Genomic DNA, 20954 nt, shown 5'->3' with positions numbered 1-20954 from the left:
ATGATGAAAATTGTAGCAATAAATTGAATAGCCTAGATTAGGGTTGCCATACGTCCGGAATTTCCCGGACATGTCCGGAATTTCACTGGTAAAACTGCGTCCAGGAGGAATTTCTAAAATATGCCTAAATGTCCGGAATTTTGAAGGCTTGAAGTAAGGTCATAATTTTTTCGTAAATCAAGATAAACAATATTATTTTGGGCAGATTTGTGCTACCTACATGAAATTTTTCTTCGCGATGCGCACGATTTAGCATCACATATATTGGTATTAATATGGGGACTACCACCCTCGCAAAAACTGCGATCAAAAACAATAAAAATAGTATTCATTTGCAGACATATAGGTATAACTCTTATCGCAATTACAAGATAACGGTATATTCATAAAGTCGGTTTAGGCCATTTGGATGCTTCATTCAAATATACAGGCTCTAAACCTGGGGTAGTTTGCCGTTATTCGCGAAGATGTTGAACGTAATCAGCTTCCAAAATATGCCGTGATTAAGTCTATGCAAATGTGCCGACCTTTAATTAGTGATCAGCTTAGCAAATTTGGAGCTGGGCAACGGCAAATTGGAGATGGAGTCACGACCATAAAAGGTTGGAAACCAACGGATGCGTTGTGTTTATATAGCTCAGTGGTGCAGTCGGCACCGGCAATAGGCTGATAAATAATCTTATCGGTGTGACATGAACATGACTTAACGATGTACAATTACGCTCCTTGCATTTTCGAATTCATCATCCTCCATCAGCTCTACCGCTAACTCTGATCACGTGGGCGGAGAGAGGATCAAAATTATATAGTATAATATGGAAGAACCAATATTATTGACATATTTCATTCAAATCATTTAACGACCAGATGCATATAGTAAGCCCACAGAAGTTGCATTGATTACGCTACGGTGGGCCTAAAATCAGTGCTTATTTGTGCGGAAGAGGGCCTGTCTTTTCATTGTATCGCATTTTGTGGTGTATTGAACTGATAAAATTGCTAATAAACCAATGATGATGATGATAAAATGTGACTTCGGCCCTGGTTACAACTTAGGCTACAACACACAACCACATCATGGAAAACTGACCATGACCAGTTCGATGGACAAAGCTTTGCTGGTGTGACGTCATATTGATCGACAATGTGATCATAACTCATTTTGAAATCCGCTAGTGGGCGCTGAAGAGCGTCCGGAATTTGATCAACTAAAATATGGCAACCCTAGCCCAAAGTCACTCAACTATGAGTTGAGTGACTTTGCCCTAGCCTAGATGCTAGAATTGACGAAAGCGCAGCTTGTTCAATTTTACAAATCCAGAAATAATCCAAATCCGAATCGAAATCCAAATTCACGTTTGGCGGTCATTTGAAGTAGCAGCCTCATTTGCTGCGGACTCTGCTGCAATCAACGTCAATCCGTCTGCGGTGTTTTGCAAGCGGTGAGCCTCTTCAGTTCTCATGTTTTCGTTCTACTAGGCGGGAACTGCAACATTATTTGTAAATGATATGAATTATCGATATATTGTCATATTATGGTATAAATTTAGAGCATTACATGTACGAACTTATTCCTGCTTATAGGGTATTGCTCAGACCGGGTTGTAGGGGCTATGATGACTAGAGTCGGATCCGAGTCTCAATTTTTCGTTGACTCTACTGGGACTTGGTCATTTTGTTGAAAATGACTTGACTCGATTTAAAGTCACTTTGTGTATTGACTCGACTTGCTTGCACTCGAGTCATTGCACGTGACTCAAGACATTCCTTTCTGACTGGCCAATACTTGAAAAATAGGCCCAGAAACTGTCTTTCATATGTTCAAATAAATATGCTAAACGTTAAAAAAGTATATTATGAATACGAGGCTTGAGATACCACACAAGAGTTTAGAAACAGTGAGTTGAACCTTACTTGAACTTGATAATGAACTGTGATCACTATGACTGGAACAGAACTCGTACTCGACCCATTGCTACCTAACTTGGACTCGGACTTGACTCGGTGGTGGGTTGAAAATGACCTGACTTGACTCGAGTCAAAACTTTAGGTTTGATTCACTTGGAACTCGAAGCCTTGTGACTTGGTGACAACATAATAACACCATACTGCTAATTGTCAAATATATTTTTCTGTTTGGTATCGCACCCAATGAGAGAGCGGCAATAAATTGGCATGCCATTACTCAATCTATCTAACATGTAGGCCTACTCACAGCCAGCTTTAGAAGTCACTGCATGAGAGAAGCACCTTCCATTAGTAATGGAAATCGGACATGATGTTTCTTTAGTTGCTTGCTTTGCTGATGTGATTTTTACCTACAATTTTCCATTCAAGCATAACCCATATTAACAATATTTATTTGTGTTACAGATCATGGTGCTTTTGAAATACTATGTGTCTGACAATCGTACCGATGAAGCAGTTGGAAAGCAAGGGGCAAAGCTACTGGATCTAGAGTCATGTTATTACATTGACTCGTCACGGAAACTAACGGATGAACAAGTCAAGTAACTAACTTCCGCATTGTGTTCTGACACTTGCCTCATCCGGGTCTGCTTTTTAGGATTTTGCGATGGATTATCGAAAAGCCGTTTGGCGGACACAAGCTTAGGTCGTCGACCCAACTTCTCTTGAATGACAATCATGTCATTGAGATTGGGCCAAGGTGTGTATGCTGGCTAGTGGACTGATGCTAATTATTTTTTGATAAAATTTCTGCATTCTATTGAAGAGTATCTGTGACACTGTTATGAAATCTCGTCGCCAATTTTATGTAATTGGGAATTGACGCAATGATTTGAGTATTGTATTAAGAGATGATTTTTCCGAGTAACCTACTGAAATGACACGCTTCTTGCCACTAAGAGGTGATCTATCAATGAAAGTTATAATTTTGATAGTATATTTCAATGTGGGAGCCTTGAAACCAAGTGCAATAAAATAAGTATGGGAGAAAAATGCCAAATTATCTTACATGTGATGTAGAACATGGCATTATAGTCTTTGTGGTAGCATAAAAGGTAGCCTACTTCTTAAAACTTTATAAATGTTTCATCATAGTGTTTCATTCTCTACTCGAATTATATTAATAATTCTCTAATTATAATACCGTAATAATCATTTTCCGTAGCGACAGTTTTTTGCATAATGGATAAGTTTCGATGTAAGTAATACCCCACATCTGCTTGTAAAACTTCTCGTATCTGTGACTCAATGAGCATTGAGCAATCATGGTGTTGGTATTTATCTGGATTATCATTTCATTTCCAGACTGTCGTTTTGCACCCCGTTTTCTACAAATGCCGTGTCGATTTGTCGCTATGCCGGCCTGGACATGGTGACGCGAATAGAGAAGTCGACAAGATATCTGTACGAGGGAAGTTTGAGCCCAAAGGATGAAGGGAGAATCCTGGATATGCTTCATGATCCGATGACACAGATGCAGTGCGTATCTATCACTTATCGACTGTGGGCTTATTTTACAATTACAGCAATCAACTTGACTTCGAGCCCTTTAGTCTCCGGCTGAAAGTCATCTGGAACCTGCTTATATGTGGAAATTGACTCCAACCCTTTCTCCAAATATTTTTCGCTCCGAGTTTATCATTTTGAATATGCCGAAATACCAAATGTTCTGAAAACCCCATGGATTTATCGACAGTTTGCATTCCCGATCTACTTCAGGCCAGAAATCCCTTAATGGATAAAATTTCAACTTTCTCTACTGCTTATTTTTAGATACTTCTCGCCGTTGGAAAGCTTTGAGATGATCCAAAAGCGACTGTCGTGGAACGAAATAGATGTCTTGAGTAAAGGCGAGGCTGCTTTGATTGTGAGATTTTTTCTCTGAAATATTTTGAAATAGTTTCAAATTAGCTTGATCTGAATGTGAATAACAGAATGCTGTGATTGTCCTAATTGTTCTAGCAACATTTCTTTGTATATTTCTTGAAATTTTTTGATATTTTAATCTTCTCTTTTGATTCTTAACTTTTTGATCACAGAAAGCGAACAACGAATTGGGTCTAGCAATGGACGAACACGATATCAAGCTATACACAGAATTGTTCAAAGAGAAATTGAAGAAAAATCCTACATCGGTGGAATGCTTCGACCTGGCGCAGTCCAACAGGTATGTCACCTTAAAACCATAACTGGTCAAAGTAGTTATCATTAGTACTCAAGTAGAAATAATGTAAATTTCAATGCAATTGCAAGTAGAAGTAGCAATTTCCAAGACATGTAAAATTACAAGTGAAAGCGGAAAAGAAAGTCTGAAAGCTGCATGTAGAAGTAATTTCCAGTTGATTGAATAAATGAGCATTTTAGGGGTACTTTTCCCGAAATACTGATAACTGTTAAGGAGAAGCAGATGCAGTTTGAAATCTTATGCGAGTAGCGAAAACCTACTTTAGCACTCCGAAAAAGTAGAATTATTCGATTAGTGGCCACCTATGTTTGAGACACAATAAAAAAAGTATTGTAAGATGCAGCTTGCTGTCTGTTGGTGAATAGATGATTTTTGCCATCTAATTGGAATAATATTGAATGAAATGACGGTAATGTAATTCTAATCTAATTAGTGAAATGTTTTTATACTCTTGATTTTAAGTCTAACATGATTCCTGTATTTCCTGAAAATTCTACAGGAGAACTCTATCGTGTGAAGCAATCGAGGATAAGCTCTGATTTGCTTGGCTATAAACTTGATTTTTGTTGTATTTCTAATGCTGACCTAAATTAAATTCCCAAGTTCATGCGAATTTAGAAATAGTAAATCTAATGTAATTTGGAAAAAACTTGCTATGTTTTTAATTCTTATCGTATTTCAATAGGTTTTTACAGTATATAAACTTGATATAATCGATCTCTTTAGCGAGCACAGTCGTCATTGGTATTTCAACGGTATAATGACGATCGACGGAGAGTTGAAGTCGAAGACGATGTTCCAACTAGTGAAAGATACTCGACATAATAGCAATAAGAACAACGTCATCGCGTTTCGTGACAACAGCAGCTCCATCAAAGGATACCAAGTCGAAACGATTGTACCTACAGAGCCTGGCATTCCGTGTCCGATGCATGTGAAAAAAGTCGATCGGTAAGGTTTAATGCAGTATCGGGGAACATTTGTGGTGCAGTGCGCCCGCGTATCACAAAATTTACTGGCTGGCAAATAATTTTGATCTTGTATGTCTTATGAAAGTATCAGGCATGCTACAGTAAATGGTCAGGGACATTTCTAATGAGTTTGCTGTAGAAGATGCTGCTACTCCCAATTCCATTTCATCTTTTTCTACAAGTTTTGTTGGGGGCTCAATGGCAAACCCATAACGCGTTGTCAAATGCATGTACTTTGGATGCAACAATTTTCTATGCTGTCATATGCACACTACAAACAACACCTACAGGTTTGCTTCCATAATTCTACCATTCTTTCTGAAGCACCCAACCTAGACGATTGATCTTTCTTTTTTCCCCCACATTTTTAAAGATAGATTTGTGAATGACAATATGCAGGAATCAATGGATTTCAACAGTGAGAAAATCAAACGCACTTGATGATTGTCGGTAAAAAGAACGAAATTGAGTATGTGATGTGACACAGCAAATATCGTATCTAGCCAAACTATGACGATTTTTTTAGAATTTTGAAATCACAAGTTATGGCATGGAAAAAGATGATATCAATATTTTCTATATTTTCTTATCTCTTGAAATATTTTTGTGCTTGCCACTTTGGTAAAATGGGATGTGGTCTATCAGCTTTTAGTAATACCGAAACCTCATCTAGGTCAATGTATTGTGTAACATTTTGATGAATTTCCTGTCGCGTGTCAATTATGCACGGTTTGTATTCCCTGCCATGACAATTGAAACTGTTCGTAGAATGCAGACATCAAACGTGTTGATATCGTGCCATTTTAGAAGCTTTTTCGAGACAATTATTTTTCAGGCACATTACACAACGTGTTGAATTTTTTTTCAGGCACATTACCTTGACTGCCGAAACCCACAACTTTCCCACTGGCGTGGCGCCGTTTCCCGGGGCTACAACTGGCACAGGGGGCCGTCAAAGAGACCAGCATGCTGCAGGTCGTGGGTCTCATGTCGTCGCTGGAACTGCTGGGTGAATAATGCTTTTCTATTTATATGAGGACATGGTGAAAGGCCTTGAAAACAGAGTTTACATCTAGAAAGTTTCCGCTTTTCCAAATGGGATTAGATTTAGAATTATAGCTACACAGTTCTTTCCAAATTGCCACTAAAATTAGAATTATAGCTACACAGTTCAATTCCAAATTGAGACTAGAATTAGAATTATAGCTACACGTTCTTTCCAAATTGAGACTAGAATTAGAATTATAGCTACACAGTTCTTTCCAAATTGAGACTAGAATTAGAATTATAGCTACACGTTCTTTCCAAATTGAGACTAGAATTAGAATTATAGCTACACAGTTCTTTCCAAATTGACACTAGAATTAGAATTAAAGCTACACAGTTCTTTCCAAATTGAGACTAGAATTAAAATTATAGCTACACAGTTCCTTCCGAATGGAGACTAGAATTAGAATTATAGCTACACAGTTCTTTCCAAATTGAGACTAGAATTAGAATTAGAGCTACACAGTTCTTTCCAAATTGAGACTAGAATTAGAATTATAGCTACACAGTTCTTTCCAAATTGAGACTAGAATTAGAATTATTGCTACACAGTTCTTACCAAATTGAGACTAGAATTAGAATTAGAGCTACACAGTTCTTTCCAAATTGCCACTAGAATTAGAATTAGAGCTACACTGTTCTTTCCAAATTAGACTAGAATTAGAATTATTGCTACACAGTTCTTACCAAATTGAGACTAGAGTTAGAATTGCTGAATTCTCAATACCTATCTGATTTGAACATGCCGTGATTTGAAAACTTTTGCAATTCTTCCGTCAGCTACTGCGTCGGCAATCTCAATTTGCCGCATCATCCGTTGTCGTGGGAAGACGGCGGAGAATGGAAGGTGCCGACAAATCTCGCTACCGCTTCGAGAATTATCATCGAAGCCAGTGACGGCGCGAGTGATTACGGAAATAAATTCGGAGAGCCCCTCATAACAGGTACGCAGAAGTTGGCCAGGTTTCAGCCTAGATTTAAAAGTTCGAAATTGTTTGTTCTAAAACTGTACAGGGATGTCGGTTGGCTCTGTCAACACAATTTTTACTGGAAATCCAAACGCTGTTTTTGTATGATTGTACTCGTCGGGGGAAAAATAAACGTATATTCCTGACAGGTTTCTTCCGATCTTTTGGAATGAAGATGGGAGATGGAGAACGCCGAGAATGGTTGAAGCCAATCATGTTCAGCGCTGGTGTGGGTGCGATCGAGGACAATCATGTCGGGAAAATAGATTTGGAGTCTGTGACGGATGTGACCGGTGAGAATGCGTCGTTGTAGCAGTTAACGTTGACAGTGACTTTATAGTTTTGACTCGAGTTAAGTCGAGTCATTTTCAGTTCGCCACCGAGTCGAGTCCGAGTAAGTGAGTAGAGTCCGAGTCATTATGTTCACTGTTCAGTTTTCAGTTCAATCCCGTTCAACCCACTTTTTTCAACTGGTCCTGTGATATAGAATGGGTGGCATTCATAATATCATAATTTTTCCTCAGTCCTAACAGTTTCTAGCCCTATTTTCCAAGTATCAGGACTGATAAATGAAATACTAATTATGTGTCAACTTTTACTATTCTTCGAAGTTACAATGAAATGCATGTCTTGGTCGGCCTAGTCTCGAGTCCTATGACTTGGTTCGAGTCACGCACAATGACTCGAGTACAAGCCGAGTCAATGAAAAAATCGACTCGAGTCGAGTCATTCTACGCATTGGAAAAATTACTTGAGTCGCCAATAAATCGTCTAGTCTCGAGTCATTACAACTCTGGTAAACATACCTTGAAACTACTTTATATTTTTTTAAATCCAAAGCTTGATGCTGACCGATCATATGTCATTAATTCTGCTATTGGCAAACATCTGGTAGATAATCTGATTTGTGCGAATAATTATCGAGACGACAGATTCCGCGTCGTTGGGAGGGGTCGTTCACACTTCCATTTGCGTGCCTTGGAGTCGACTTTTATCAAAATACACCAGCCCAAACTCTGTCAACAGAAGAAGTTTGTGTACCACCGGGGAATAGTGCATTGAACGCTCTCTCATTCGAAATTTCATGCTGGTGACGTCATATTTTGCGATACGATTGTTGATATGCGATGTTCTTTCCAATTCTCTACTAGTTGCTGACGATGACCCCTGACGAGTGTCAGCCGAAAATATTTGGGTTCATTTCAATATGAATATACTATTCAATTGTATATTAAAGTTCTGTACCTCCAAGAATCTCTTTAAATCCAAAGTGTGTAAAGTCAGTAGTTTCTCCTAAAAATACTGTCAAGTCTGAGTGTAAGTCGGCAAAACCTATTAACTCAAAAAAGTAGCCGTAGTTCATTGCCGAGCCCTCTGCTTTTAGGACACTAGCAGCTTATACATTGTGTTTCAGATTTGGTTGTTGGAAAGATCGGCGGGCCCGTCTATTCGATCGGTGTCGGAGGCGGCGCCGCGTCCTCTCTCGTGCAAGGAGACAACACCCAAGATCGAGATTTTAACGCGGTGCAACGCGGAGACGCGCAAATGCAGCAGAAGCTCAACAGGGTGATCAGGAGCTGTATCGAAATGGGCGACGACAATCCAATTCTGAGCATTCACGATCAAGGAGCCGGCGGAAACGGTTTGTATCGTGGCTTCATTTTTCTTGAATGATTGAAATTGAATACTTTGTATTCGGTATGCAACCGATCGATACGAAAAATTGTAAAATAGTACCAAATTTGGTGAGTGACGAAAACTTCTACTTTTTTGATTACTTGATTAGGTTTTGCCTGGTTTCACTCTTTACTAAGGGGTTTCGTTTTGAGATGTTGTGATTTCGATTTGAACATGAGTTGTGTGATAATAATTGTATGATGTCATCCTTTCTGGCAGACTAGATAATTCTAGTCTGATTTGATATGAGCTGAACTTGTTGATGATGTATTCTTACTAATTTCTGAGTTTTTGCGAATTCTGTAATTCTATTTTAATCTAATTTGACAAAAAACTATGTAGCGACTGTGTAGCTGTAATCCTGATGATAAACTTGGAAACTTTCTAGTGGTGTGACTCTGTTTTTAGGCAATGTTCTGAAAGAGATTGTGGAACCGGCCGGGGCTGTCATCGACGCAAACGCATTCACAAAAGGCGACAGCGCGGTCACCACTTTGGAACTGTGGGTAGCGGAGTATCAGGCATGTGAATTTCAAAATCATGACCCTCTTCCAAATTAGATTAGAATTTGAATTATGGCTACACCATTTTTTTCAAACTAAATCAGAATTAGAATTACTGAATTTGCGAAACTTTGTAGGAATGGAACCAAATTCCAAATTAGAAAGAAATACAATTCTTATCAAATCAGAGTTTGTGGACTCAGATTGACTCGTTTCGCGAGACACAGTACTCCCGTAACATTTTCAGGAAGCAATTTCATATCGTGGCAAATAGCACAGAGTTAGATATTTTTAGCTTTTACAAATTGGATTGGAATTATAATCATAACTTCTCTTCTCCAAACTACATCACAATTGGAATTACTTGATTTGTAATGCCGAATTGGTTGCTGATGTGCGAATGCATTCTCTCCTGCAGGAGTCGGACGCTGTTCTGTTGAAAAGAGAGAACGTGGACAAGGTGAAGAGGATTTGTGAGCGAGAGAGGTCCAATCTCGATGTCGTGGGCAGTTTGACCGGAGACGGGAAAATCGTGTTGACGGAGCAAGCCGATGCTTTGCTCAAAAACGGTGAGTTGTAGATTGAAAGGTTGTGTGACTGTAAAAATTGGAACCACAAACCTTGTGATTCATATATATGCATTAAGGCTGTTCAAAAAAAAGAAAATTTTCCCGAATCTTGCTGGCCAGGTAATTAACTCGTTAGGTTGCCCTAAAAAAACGACGCACACCGAATTTAAATTCATTCCGACCGCTAATCGCGTATTTCTTACAGTTTAAAAAGTTTTGAATTTACTAAAAAATGCCAAAATTTTCTTTTTCAAATGATTCTGTCAACCCCATGAAATTGTTGAGCTGTCTTCAAACGCGATGGAAAACAAATTTGACTCAATTCCAACCAGTAGAAGCAGAGTTACTGGAATTTTTCGATGATAATTCTGGGATTATCGACCAATCAAGGATAATCCAAGAATTTAATGACTCGACTTAATTACTTAATTATGAAAAGTGACTGGACTCGACTTAAGTCACTTTTTGGATTGATTCTTCAGGAAATCTCGTCACAACCTGTTAGTTGATTGATAGTGATTTTCCAGTTGCCATACCTGTACTGCTCTTTCTCATGTTTCGTATGGAATTTTGATCTCTACGATTCAGGTCATGGAAATGGCGATTCCCCGATAAAAAGAAGAAAGACGACATCCGTACGTCACCCAGTCGATCTAGAGCTGGCTCACGTGCTTGGCAAGATGAAACCAAAAGAATATGATTTAACGACAAGCGAAAGTAATCTGGAACCGTTTCGAATGCCTGACGTTAGTAAATTCCATCCTCTATATGCCAGGCTTGGAAAACTAGGCAATTCCAGCCGCCCAATTAGACAATTTCAGTGAATATCTGGTAATCTCATTCTAATCAGTAATTTTGGTTCTAACCTAGTTTGGAAAAAAATGATCTAAAATTCTAATTCTAATATAATTTGAAAAAGCTGAAAATTTTCTTTCGTTGTCCAAATTCTGCGTTAGTTACCGTGAAATCAAATTTCTGTGCTCATGAATGTCATTTATGTTATCAGGTCCCTGTCCGAGAGATGATTATGCAAGTATTAAAACTTCCCTCCGTCGGCAGTAAAAGATTTCTCACTAACAAGGTATCTGTGAATTGACGTGTTTGTCTACCCGCGATGTGCGAGTCATTAGATGTAGTAAATGTAACGACTTCAATATACACTTGAATAATATATTGATATTGAAATAAACCCGAATATTTTCGGCTGACACTCGACAGGGGTAATCGTCAGCAACTAGTATTGGTACGATTGTTGTTGTACAAAGCTCTTCGAGTGTCGGCCGAAAATATACTCTGGTTTATTTCAATATGAATTTATATTATTCAATTGTATATTGAAGTTATGTACCAAGAGACTGTATCAACTTCTCAGAATATCCGACTCAACGAAGGTGAATGTTGCTTGACGACTTTATTTTTTGTGTCAGGTCGACAGATGCGTGACTGGTCTGATAGCCCAGCAGCAGTGCGTTGGCCCGTTACACACGCCATTGGCCGACATGGCTGTCACTGCTCTCTCCCATTTTTCGTGTCACGGATCGGCGACTGCTATCGGTGAGTCAAAACCAGAGATGGGCAGTAATGACGTACTTCTATTTTTACGGGGTGCTTGAATAGGTTTTGTCTGCTTAGCCTACGCCATTTACTCAAGTGATTATGTACTTCCGCTTCTATGTATCATATTTTTTGGAAAAACTGCATACATTTTACATTTTGTGAAGTAGAAAGCAATTGCGATCATGTTAAGAGTGAAATTGTCATGGCAACTGACTGATAAAAGCCCCTGTATCGCGGTAACTGAATATGTTTTAGAAAATTGTGCCAATTTATAGTGCCATTAGTTGTTTTGCATTGATCGTGAAGATGCATCTTGCAATATCCAAAATAGCCGCCTAGGATTAACCGCTAACAGTATGTGACACCTCAACAAATTTACTTTTTTGTTATATATATATCGCTCTGCAAGCTTACAATTCGTTGATTGTCTGATTGGTTAGTGAAGCCATTACTGGTAGTCGCGGTCATTATCGGAAATATTTGCGAGTACGCAGTTTTTATGGATAACTATTATCTATAGTTTGTTACGGTTTGTTAAATCCTGAGATTAAAATAAACTTTATCCCCTGCGATCAACTGTTTCCTTAATCGTGGGTTGTTAAATCCTGATGAACGCGATAATCTACTTGAGCAATAATCCAACTTTATGATCTCCGCCTTTATAGTGTTACTACTACTACTTGAGTACCAACGATGACAACTTTGACCACCTCTGTATAAGCTCAATGACGTATCAAACTGAACGCTCTGTTTGCAGGTGAACAGCCGATCAAGATGCTAGTTGACCCGCGTGCAGGAGCAAGGCTTACGGTCGGGGAAGCTATGACTAATTTGGTGTTCGCGGCTGTCAGCGACATCAGAGACGTCAAATGTAGCGGGAATTGGATGTGGCCTGCTAAATTACCGGGTATTTTTCCTTTCAAATTTTACATTGTTTAGCGACGCTATAGTTTGACCCCGACTGATTATATCGGTTTGCCAATAGTGTTGAGTCGATATTGCACAATTTTCATCAATTTTCATTCCATCACAACATGTTGGTTAGGAGTCGGAGAGCTATATATAATGTGAAGTTGTTACTCTGGGAATGTTGATGTTTTTCTCACAGCTTGCATGTACCCGAATGGAGCCTTTCTAGTTTATTTTATGACCAAGCAGAGAAATGGCTATGAAGCTATTCTATCGATGTGTGTCTTTTAAATATTGGCTGCTATAATGGGGCTGTGTGTGATCTGTGATGTCGTTTGGGTTGCAGTTTTAATCAAACTCTGTGCCGCTGAACCATTCCTTTTTTTATCTACTGTTCCATAGCTCGTAAATACCTGCTTTTTTCTTTCTGACTAGGTGAGGGCGCTGCGATTTACACTGCATGTGAAGCTATGTGCGATGTCATGGGCAAACTTGGCATAGCGGTCGACGGTGGGAAAGATTCGTTGAGCATGGCTGCCAGAGTCGACGATGTAAGTTTGTTTTACTCTGTTGTTGAGCCCCGCTCACTAGGGCTGGACACGACGGGTGTTCAAAAATGACTTTTTTTCTCACACTACTGGCTACTTGATAAAATTGTTAGGTTACCTAATTTAAGCCTACAGTTGGTTCAATTCCAACCGATAGCCGCATTGCTACATGAGAAGAAAGTTTCTATTTATTATATAAAAATAAATAAAAAATATATTTCAAAATTTTCTGTTCACCACATGAAAGTGTTAAGGTGTCTGCAGAAACGATGTTCACCCAATTTGGTTCAATTCCAACCAGCGGAAGCGGAGTTATTGCCGTCAAAAAATTTGGATTATCAATAAAATAGTATTTACGGTGACCAATTCTTTAATTATTTATTTTAGGTGTGCCCACCGTAAATACTATTTTATTCAAATCCAAGTTTTTCGACGGCAATAATACCAAATGATCGTTCATGTGATGTTGAGCTACATCATGAAACTGTATTGACACCTTAATTTATGTTTCATTCTTTCTAGGATACAGTGAAGTGTCCGGGTTCCCTGGTTGTGTCGGTGTACGCGCCATGCCCAGATGTCGCTGTAAAGATAACGCCGGATTTGAAATGTCCAAACAACGGGGCGTCGTTGGTTTATGTGCCTATGAGCAACAGCAACAGTCACTTAGGTAATTCATTTGTGTGTTTCAAAAAAATATTTCATATTGAAATATGCTATAGTGTTTTCGAGTGACACTCGTCAATGGTAATCGTCGGCAACTTGCAGAGATTGAAAAACAAACTTTGCATATCAATAGTCCTATGTTCTTTCAAATTCTCTAATTCTTGCTGAGGATTACCCCTGAAAAGATTAATTGCAATATGAATATATAATTCAATTGTGTAATTGAATATATATAGCCTACCACCAAGGCCCAAGATCACCCAGATATATGTCACTTTCTCTGACAGGTGGAAGTGCACTGGCGCAGGTGTACGGTCAAATCGGTGACAAAATACCAGACTTGGATGACCCGGAGTTGTTTGTTAACGCTTGGAAGACAACCCAAGATTTGATTAGGGATGGAAAAGTGATTTCGGGGCACGATGTCAGTGATGGAGGGCTCATAACCAGCCTGTTGGAAATGGCTTTTGCTGGAAACTGCGGTATCAAGGTATGCGCGAAAAGTTTAATCGGAAAATTGAGTAAATTTGAAGGGGCGAAGATGAAGTGGTCTAAACAGGGTTGTCATGACTCGACTTGACTCGAGTCATTTTCTTAGAAACGGAAATGAACTCGAGTCATTGCACATGACTCGGACCAAGTCATATGCCTCGAGTCTCAGACGGCCAAGGGCGACATTTTATTGTAATTTTTATTGAAGAATAGTACAGTAAACTGCACTGTTGGTATTTCGCCTTTCGGCACTGATACTTGAAAATGCGACCAGAAACTGTTAAAAGTGAGAAAAATGAGTATTTTTTAAGTGCGAGCCGTTCGATATCACCAAACAGTTATAAAAAGTGGTTTTAGCAAGACTTAAACTCGAAAGTGAGCAGTCTTGGACTCGAGTCATAATACCATGACTCGGACTCGACCCGCTAGTCACCGACTTGGAATCGGACTTGGCGAATTAAAAATAACTCGACTTGACTCGAGTCAAAACTATAAAAGTAAGATTAACTTGTGACTCTGAACCTTGTGACTTGGTTACAACCCTGGTCTCAATTTAAAGTTTGTGGTGGGAATCAGTTTTTGGCAGCAGCGATTCTTCTCGGAAAGTCAACGTTAGGGTTTGTTATTTATTTCTGGCAATCCCATGTCTAAAATACAGTGCATAACAATATTGATTCCAACCAGTGGAAGCGAAGTATTCAAGTTTTTTGCGATTTCAAATGATAATATTCACGGTGGGTTGTTCTAGATCAGGGGTCACCAACCTTTTTGAAACCGCTCAGCCTCTGCATGGGCGAAGACGCCCCGTTCGAAAACTGTCGTCGTATGTTCCATAGGGTTGACTGACCCATGTTCAATTGCTGCTCATATGAAACCCATCTCTGCTTCTACTTTCAAATCTCGCGGGCCACCCCTGTTCTACATTGAAATTTAAGAATTCCGCATCATAGATACTATATTTTTAAATGCCAAATTTCTGACTCTATAGCGAAGCTAACAGTTCTGTCGAATAGCCAGTGAATTTAGGATAAAAAAAGTTATATTTCAAGACTCATTTTCATGACTCGTTCTATTGCATTTCATCAGTCTCTGTGGTATCACTTAACCCTGAACTTTCACTTGAGACCATATCATATTTAGAGTGCGGTGCCCCATCTGTGTGCTCTCTTATTGGATTGTGGAACTGGTATCGCAGTTTTTACTATGTCAAAGTTTTCTTTTCAGGTTGATATGAATACTGATGAAAGCGTATGCGGTGTGCTGTTCTCCGAGAGACTTGGATTGATCTTGGAGACGGAGTGTCCCGACGAAGTAATCCAAACATATCAAAACTCTCGTGTTAAAGCGTTGGGAATTGGGAAAAGCTCTAGTGACCCAGAGGTACTTTTTTCACTTTTACTACCACTGAATACCATGTTCATATTGAAATAAACCCAAATATTTTCGGCTGACACTCGTAGGGGTAATCGTCAGCAACTAGTAGAGGATTAGAATAACTTTGTATATCAACAAACGCATCACAAAATATGATGTCACAACCACGAAAAGTCGAATAATCGAGTCAAAACAGATGACTTATGCTCAATGAAGCTTGAATCAGAACAGCTGTGGCCATGACTTCTGGCATTGGCAAACATTTAACAGAAAATTCTATTCACCGGTAGGGGTCGCTTATTCTATTATTTATTTGCCTTGGAGTCTGCTTTATCAAAATACGCCAACCTAGTTTGTCAGCCCAAAATATTCGGGTTTATTTCAATATGAATATATTATATTATACAATTATTCAATTGTATATTGAAGTTCTGTACCTCTAAGAATCTCTTCAAATTCTTTTACTACTCAACTTGGTGCACTTTTAAACTGCAATTGTGTTATCTGAATTTCAGATCTCCGTTTCTGTAAATGGGCGTGAAATTCTGACCGAAAGTGTTTCTCAATTGAGAGACGTTTGGGAAAGCACTAGCTTTGCGCTGGAAGTTCTGCAGTGCGATAGAGAATGCGTGGAAGCGGAACGAAAATGGCTGAAAGAGTGTCGAGCGCGTCCCCCGTATCGGCTAACTTTCGAGAAGATATCGCTGGATATTCCGAGAAGTATGCCTTGATTTGTATGCTTTATATTTATGTACTCCATTGATACAATGTTTCAATTTTATAGTAGAAACATCATTTAGTATTCCGGCAAATTTGTACAAAGTGCTGGTTTTTCAAAACTCAACTCAACTTTTTCAACTCAAAAATCCGCAACTTACTAATAATAACCAGGGCGATTTTTGTTAACCTAAAAAACAGAACATTTTGACTTCAAAAAATTTTGACATTTTTATCCTAAAAATCATAATTTTGACCAAATGTATGCAAATTAGGTGTTTTCCCACATAATGTTAGAATAGTACTACTTATTTTTTTTCTGGTTGGAACTGTCTGTCCTTACGAAGTAGTTAGGCCTGAAAAAAACTTTTTTGCCTAAAAAATTGACACATTTTTACATGAAAAAACTTTATTTTACCGAAATCTGACCCTATGAAGAATTCCAGCATTTATAGTATGCATTATGGTAGGAATAATTAAAAAAATTTGTAGTACAACGAAAGATACTTTTCTACATTATTGGGTAGAAAGTGTCTGTCCTTACTTAGTAGCTTGCCAGAATGGAGAAAGAACGATCAACAGCAGCAGTTGTTGGCTGACAACACTGAAGTTGTGCGTGCACTGCTGGTGACAAACCGTGTTGCTTCATTCTGACAATGGTGTCTACATCACGATTTTTCATCATGCGCTTCTTGATATAAGAACCACGCAATGCTCACGAAGTCTTGCTTCAGTTGGGATATTGTGGTGCGTTGAGCATAACACCAAGTCAACCTACTTGTTTCATCTGAATGTTTATGATTCACAATGAGCAGACAATGGGCCGTTTACAACGGTAGACCTATAAAGTAGGCTACAAGCTGTAAAATGTCAAATGATAAGTTCACTGACAGTGCAAACATCTACGATACAAACGTATTGCAGGTTGCAAAAAGTTTTGACTTTTTTGGACATGTCGGAAAAAATCGCCCTGCTAATAACTGATAATGCGAATTTCTGAATTGTAAATGAGCTAAGAAATGGTGGAGATAGAATCGGCCTTTCAAAAGGACGGGGTTTTGCGATTTAAATGGAATGGGTTACGACCCTCAACCCCCCTGGTTACACCGCTGTTAGTGGTGATGACTCTGAGCTAGCAATGGATGCAAGAACATCACACAACAGAACACTGGTATCGAGATTCACGTAAAACGACGACACGTGGTTACTAGTTGATCTACAACGGAACTAGATCTAGAACTACTCAATTTTAAACTTTTCAACCAACTAGGCTAGATTGTTCGTTTGTACTAGTCTGATTCCCAGATCTTGGTCTCACCTGATGGAATGGCGAATCAATTTATGGATCATTGGATATCTTGCAATCGTAGAATGTTTAACGGTCACATTTCTTGTTATTGGTATATGCACAAATCCTTTCTTACCATCAAATAGCTGTGCTTCCAAGCCCTAATCCTGATTTCTCGATCTAAACATCCAGCTGACATCAAAGTGGCGATTCTTCGTGAAGAAGGCAGTAATTCGGACCGTGAAATGTGCGCCGGCTTCACCAAAGCGGGATTCGAAGCGTGGGACGTCACTATGCAAGATTTGCTGAACGGCCACATGACGCTGGATCGTTTCAGAGGCGTTGTGTTCGTTGGCGGCTTTAGCTACGCAGACGTGTTCGGGTCGGCGAAAGGTAATTGGAGCATTGATAACTGAATATCAGATGGTCAAAGGAATCAGAAATGCTACTCTTGGAAAAGAAGTAGAAGTAACGCTAAAATTTGTACTCGAGTGGAAGTAGAAAACGGAACGTCTAAAAAGTAGATCTGGTCGGGTTTTCATGTACTTTTGGGAATTATGCGGTGGTGGCTGCTATTTGAAATTGCAAGTTCCATATTCGCGACTAATTCAAAATAATTAATGAGGCCACATACAAGTAAAAGTAGCGAGTGGAAGTAGAAAACGGAAGGTGTAAAAAGTAGTTTAAAAAAGTAAATTTGGTCGGGCGTTCACATGCTTTTGGCGGTTGATTGGTGGTGGCTACTTTTCTTCGAATTTGCAATATCAATTCTCGCGACCAACTTAAAATTACTAAGGAATCTACAAATATACTCTTACTGAGATGGCTATTTCAGTACTTTTTGCTTTACAAAATCCACAGTGTAAAAAGTTGTTTTATCTAAAAACTACAAGTAGATGTGCGAATAATAGGAAAACATAAAGCTACTTCAGTATGTGGCGCAAGTGGACAAAACCTACTTGAGTACTTGGGAATAGTAAAAGTACCTTGTCACTGACCGCCTCTGATCAAAAACTATGAGTTGTTATGTCTAGGGTGGGCAGCCTGCTCCCAATTCAACGACGGAGTCCGAAAACAGCTCGATCACTTCTACAATCGTGAAGACACCTTCTCATTCGGTGTGTGCAATGGTTGCCAGTTAATGGCGTTGCTGGGATGGGTCGGAAATCCAGAACCAACTCCCCCGTGAGTCTTAGACCAGATTAGATAATTCTAGATAGTCAACGATCTTCTCTGGATTGGAATTGACGCGAGCATTTTCAGTGAGAATTCTTCGGAACTTAGCTGCTATTTGGACCACAACAAGTCTGGTCGATTCGAATCCCGATTCGTTACAGTACAAATTCAAAAATCGAACAGCATCATGCTTCAGGACATGGAAGGCTCGCAAATTGGAGTTTGGTTAGCTCACGGCGAGGGTAAGTAGGCACAAGACTTGTGCAACTATCTAATTCTAGTTGTATAATTAAACTAATTAGCACGATATACCGGTAATGTAATTCTAATCTAAATTATGATTTTCCTAAAATTGCTACCGTAGAAATGTATAGTGTGAAGCGAGCCAAGCTCAAGAGTGCAGACATTTGCCATTCTCGTGCTTATGAGAATTAACACTTATTTATTATGAACGGAACTTGATATTTCTATCTAATACGAAATTTGATTCAATATCCAAGTTTTTGCGAATTCAGTCTTCAAATGTAATTTGGAAAAGTTGATGACCTGCGTTTGTTGAATGTTCAGGTCGGTTCACCTACCGCAACTCTAGTGTTCTGGATGGTCTGAACGAGAAAAGTTTGGCTCCTCTGAGATACGTAGATAATGAAGGCAGACCGACCGTGCAATATCCTCTGAATCCCAACGGATCCCAACAAGGTATGTGGATGGGAATGATTGGAGCCTAACCGATATTGATAAAAACAGATAACCATGACATATTCATCCGGTATTCAAAAGTTATGGTATCAAGCTTAAGGCAACATTACCAAAGCTTCTGAGCATTTATTGGAATAGCTTTGCGGCCATTGATATGCTTGAACAATGACATGAAATATACTAAAAAGGCTGCATCTGAACACATGTAAGCCATAAGGATAGATCAATATTCCCAGTCTGGCAGTCGCAGATTATATTTCTTTGCCTCCCCACTAACGTGCTGAGACGACACGAAAAATTGCCAATATTTTTTATCTTTAATGGCCGATGCCGATATTTCTTTTAAAGTGTGATATCGGCTAACCGATACTCAGTCGGTCTCTAATTATAATAAATATTTTACGATCCCCATCACCAAAGCAGGGCAGTTCTAGTAATTACAAATTACCAATACTTATTTACATCTGCTGGCTCTAAGAATATTATTGCACACCAACTGTTTCTCACGAGCATATTTTCATTTAGGTGTGGCTGGACTCTGCTCTCCTAACGGTAGACACTTGGCTATGATGCCGCATCCTGAACGTAGCTTGCAACTGTGGAATTTTCCGTGGGTGCCTCAACACTGGGCGGGAAAAATCAAGGAATCTCCGTGGAATAGAATATTTCATAACGCGTATAAATGGTGCAGCGAAAATATCAACTGCGTAGATTTGTAATTTGTGTCGTATGCAAACGCCTATCACTGCCTCCTAAATCATCAGCCACTGTGTCACGATTGCACATCATTCGCCATTGTGTTGCCTTTGAAATGAATTTTCCTATGTTTACTACAAGCTGATCCATTCATCATAGTACACACATGGAACGAGGCAAAAATAAAACATTTGAAATGCAACTAGTTGGTCGCAAATGTCTGGTTTGTAGCGTTGAGTTTTGGGTACCAGAGAATTACATTACAATGAGGTGAAAATGTATTACATAGTAGGCGAGGAACTAGCAGTTTGTGCTGAAAAGATGAGTAGAAAATAATGTTCAGACCTAAATTCCACAGGATCTGTATCAGTTTCATAATAATTTCTTCACTTCAAAACTACGCAAGACTGGAAAGATGTCTTTATAATAAGACACCCACTTGGGCCTAATCGATGTAAAGATGAGGCATGCACGCAGAATGAAAAGTAAAAGAAGAAAATAAAACGGATAAGCGATAAAATGAGGTGGCATGTGACGAAAGGCGAGGTCGATATATCAAATCGTGGTCCAGTAATCTCGAGCTATGACTAGAATTTATTCGGTAGAATCTGCTTGTATTTATATTTGAATGGTCTAGCTCCGTGCAACAGCAGAATGTTTTTCTAGTCATTGTTGATAACTCTTCCGGCACATGTCCGAATCTAGTAATATGCCGGGCAGCTTCAAACTCTGGAAATAGGCCTCTCACAGTCGACCAGGGCAAAGTCAACGGTGATGTCATGAGAGCTAACGATGAGTAACGAGTTTTTGGCATTGACACAAAGCCTGTTTTCAGGCATCGACGCAGGAGCCATATGCGAGTCATGCGTTTGTTATTACGCATTCAAGGCACATTATAAATCAAGTCATAAGATTTATAGGGAATGTTCGAACTAGGATGCGTA

At 39.1% G+C, this 20954-nt stretch overlaps 3 protein-coding genes across 3 annotated transcripts in view; 2 read left to right on the top strand and 1 right to left on the bottom strand.

The window, feature by feature from the left end:
* The window catches only part of LOC145450343 (condensin complex subunit 1-like), a 65612-nt gene extending 50812 nt beyond the window's left edge, over positions 1-14800 (top strand). The window contains exon 2 of the transcript XR_013918477.1: positions 14441-14800. The gene's annotated coding sequence lies outside the window, so the exon portion shown is untranslated. The remainder of the gene's footprint in view (positions 1-14440) is intronic.
* The window catches only part of LOC145449724 (atlastin-2-like), a 214325-nt gene that overhangs the window by 118957 nt on the left and 74414 nt on the right, over positions 1-20954 (bottom strand). The window lies entirely within an intron of this gene.
* LOC145450358 (phosphoribosylformylglycinamidine synthase-like) lies at positions 1330-20212 on the top strand. Its single transcript, XM_080328869.1, has 27 exons — positions 1330-1442; positions 2374-2510; positions 2567-2668; positions 3274-3447; positions 3742-3835; positions 4008-4135; positions 4880-5104; positions 5993-6133; positions 6952-7115; positions 7289-7432; positions 8554-8781; positions 9225-9337; positions 9738-9888; positions 10477-10634; positions 10895-10969; positions 11316-11442; positions 12203-12352; positions 12790-12905; positions 13425-13572; positions 13856-14058; positions 15285-15440; positions 15950-16154; positions 17632-17832; positions 18474-18624; positions 18703-18857; positions 19183-19314; positions 19840-20212. Exons 2-27 carry the CDS (start codon positions 2377-2379, stop codon positions 20031-20033), a joined length of 3969 nt encoding a protein of 1322 aa, XP_080184995.1. The 5' UTR covers positions 1330-1442; positions 2374-2376; the 3' UTR covers positions 20034-20212.

This window comes from Botryllus schlosseri, chromosome 11 (genome assembly GCF_051294905.1).
Source record: "Botryllus schlosseri isolate E-star chromosome 11, Bs_hap1, whole genome shotgun sequence".
NCBI classification, from domain to species: Eukaryota; Metazoa; Chordata; class Ascidiacea; order Stolidobranchia; family Styelidae; genus Botryllus; species Botryllus schlosseri.
This window is presented reverse-complemented; position numbering and strand designations above follow the sequence as displayed.

What these genes read in the sequence shown, in the direction of transcription:
- LOC145450358 (XM_080328869.1), top strand. Translation starts at nt 2,377, where the DNA reads ATGGTGCTTTTGAAATACTATGTGTCTGACAATCGTACCGATGAAGCA. An exon ending in AAGGCGAGGCTGCTTTGATT is followed by an intron (nt 3,836 to 4,007) that starts GTGAGATTTTTT and finishes TTTTGATCACAG; the next exon opens with AAAGCGAACAACGAATTGGG. An exon ending in CGATGCTTTGCTCAAAAACG is followed by an intron (nt 9,889 to 10,476) that starts GTGAGTTGTAGA and finishes TCTACGATTCAG; the next exon opens with GTCATGGAAATGGCGATTCC.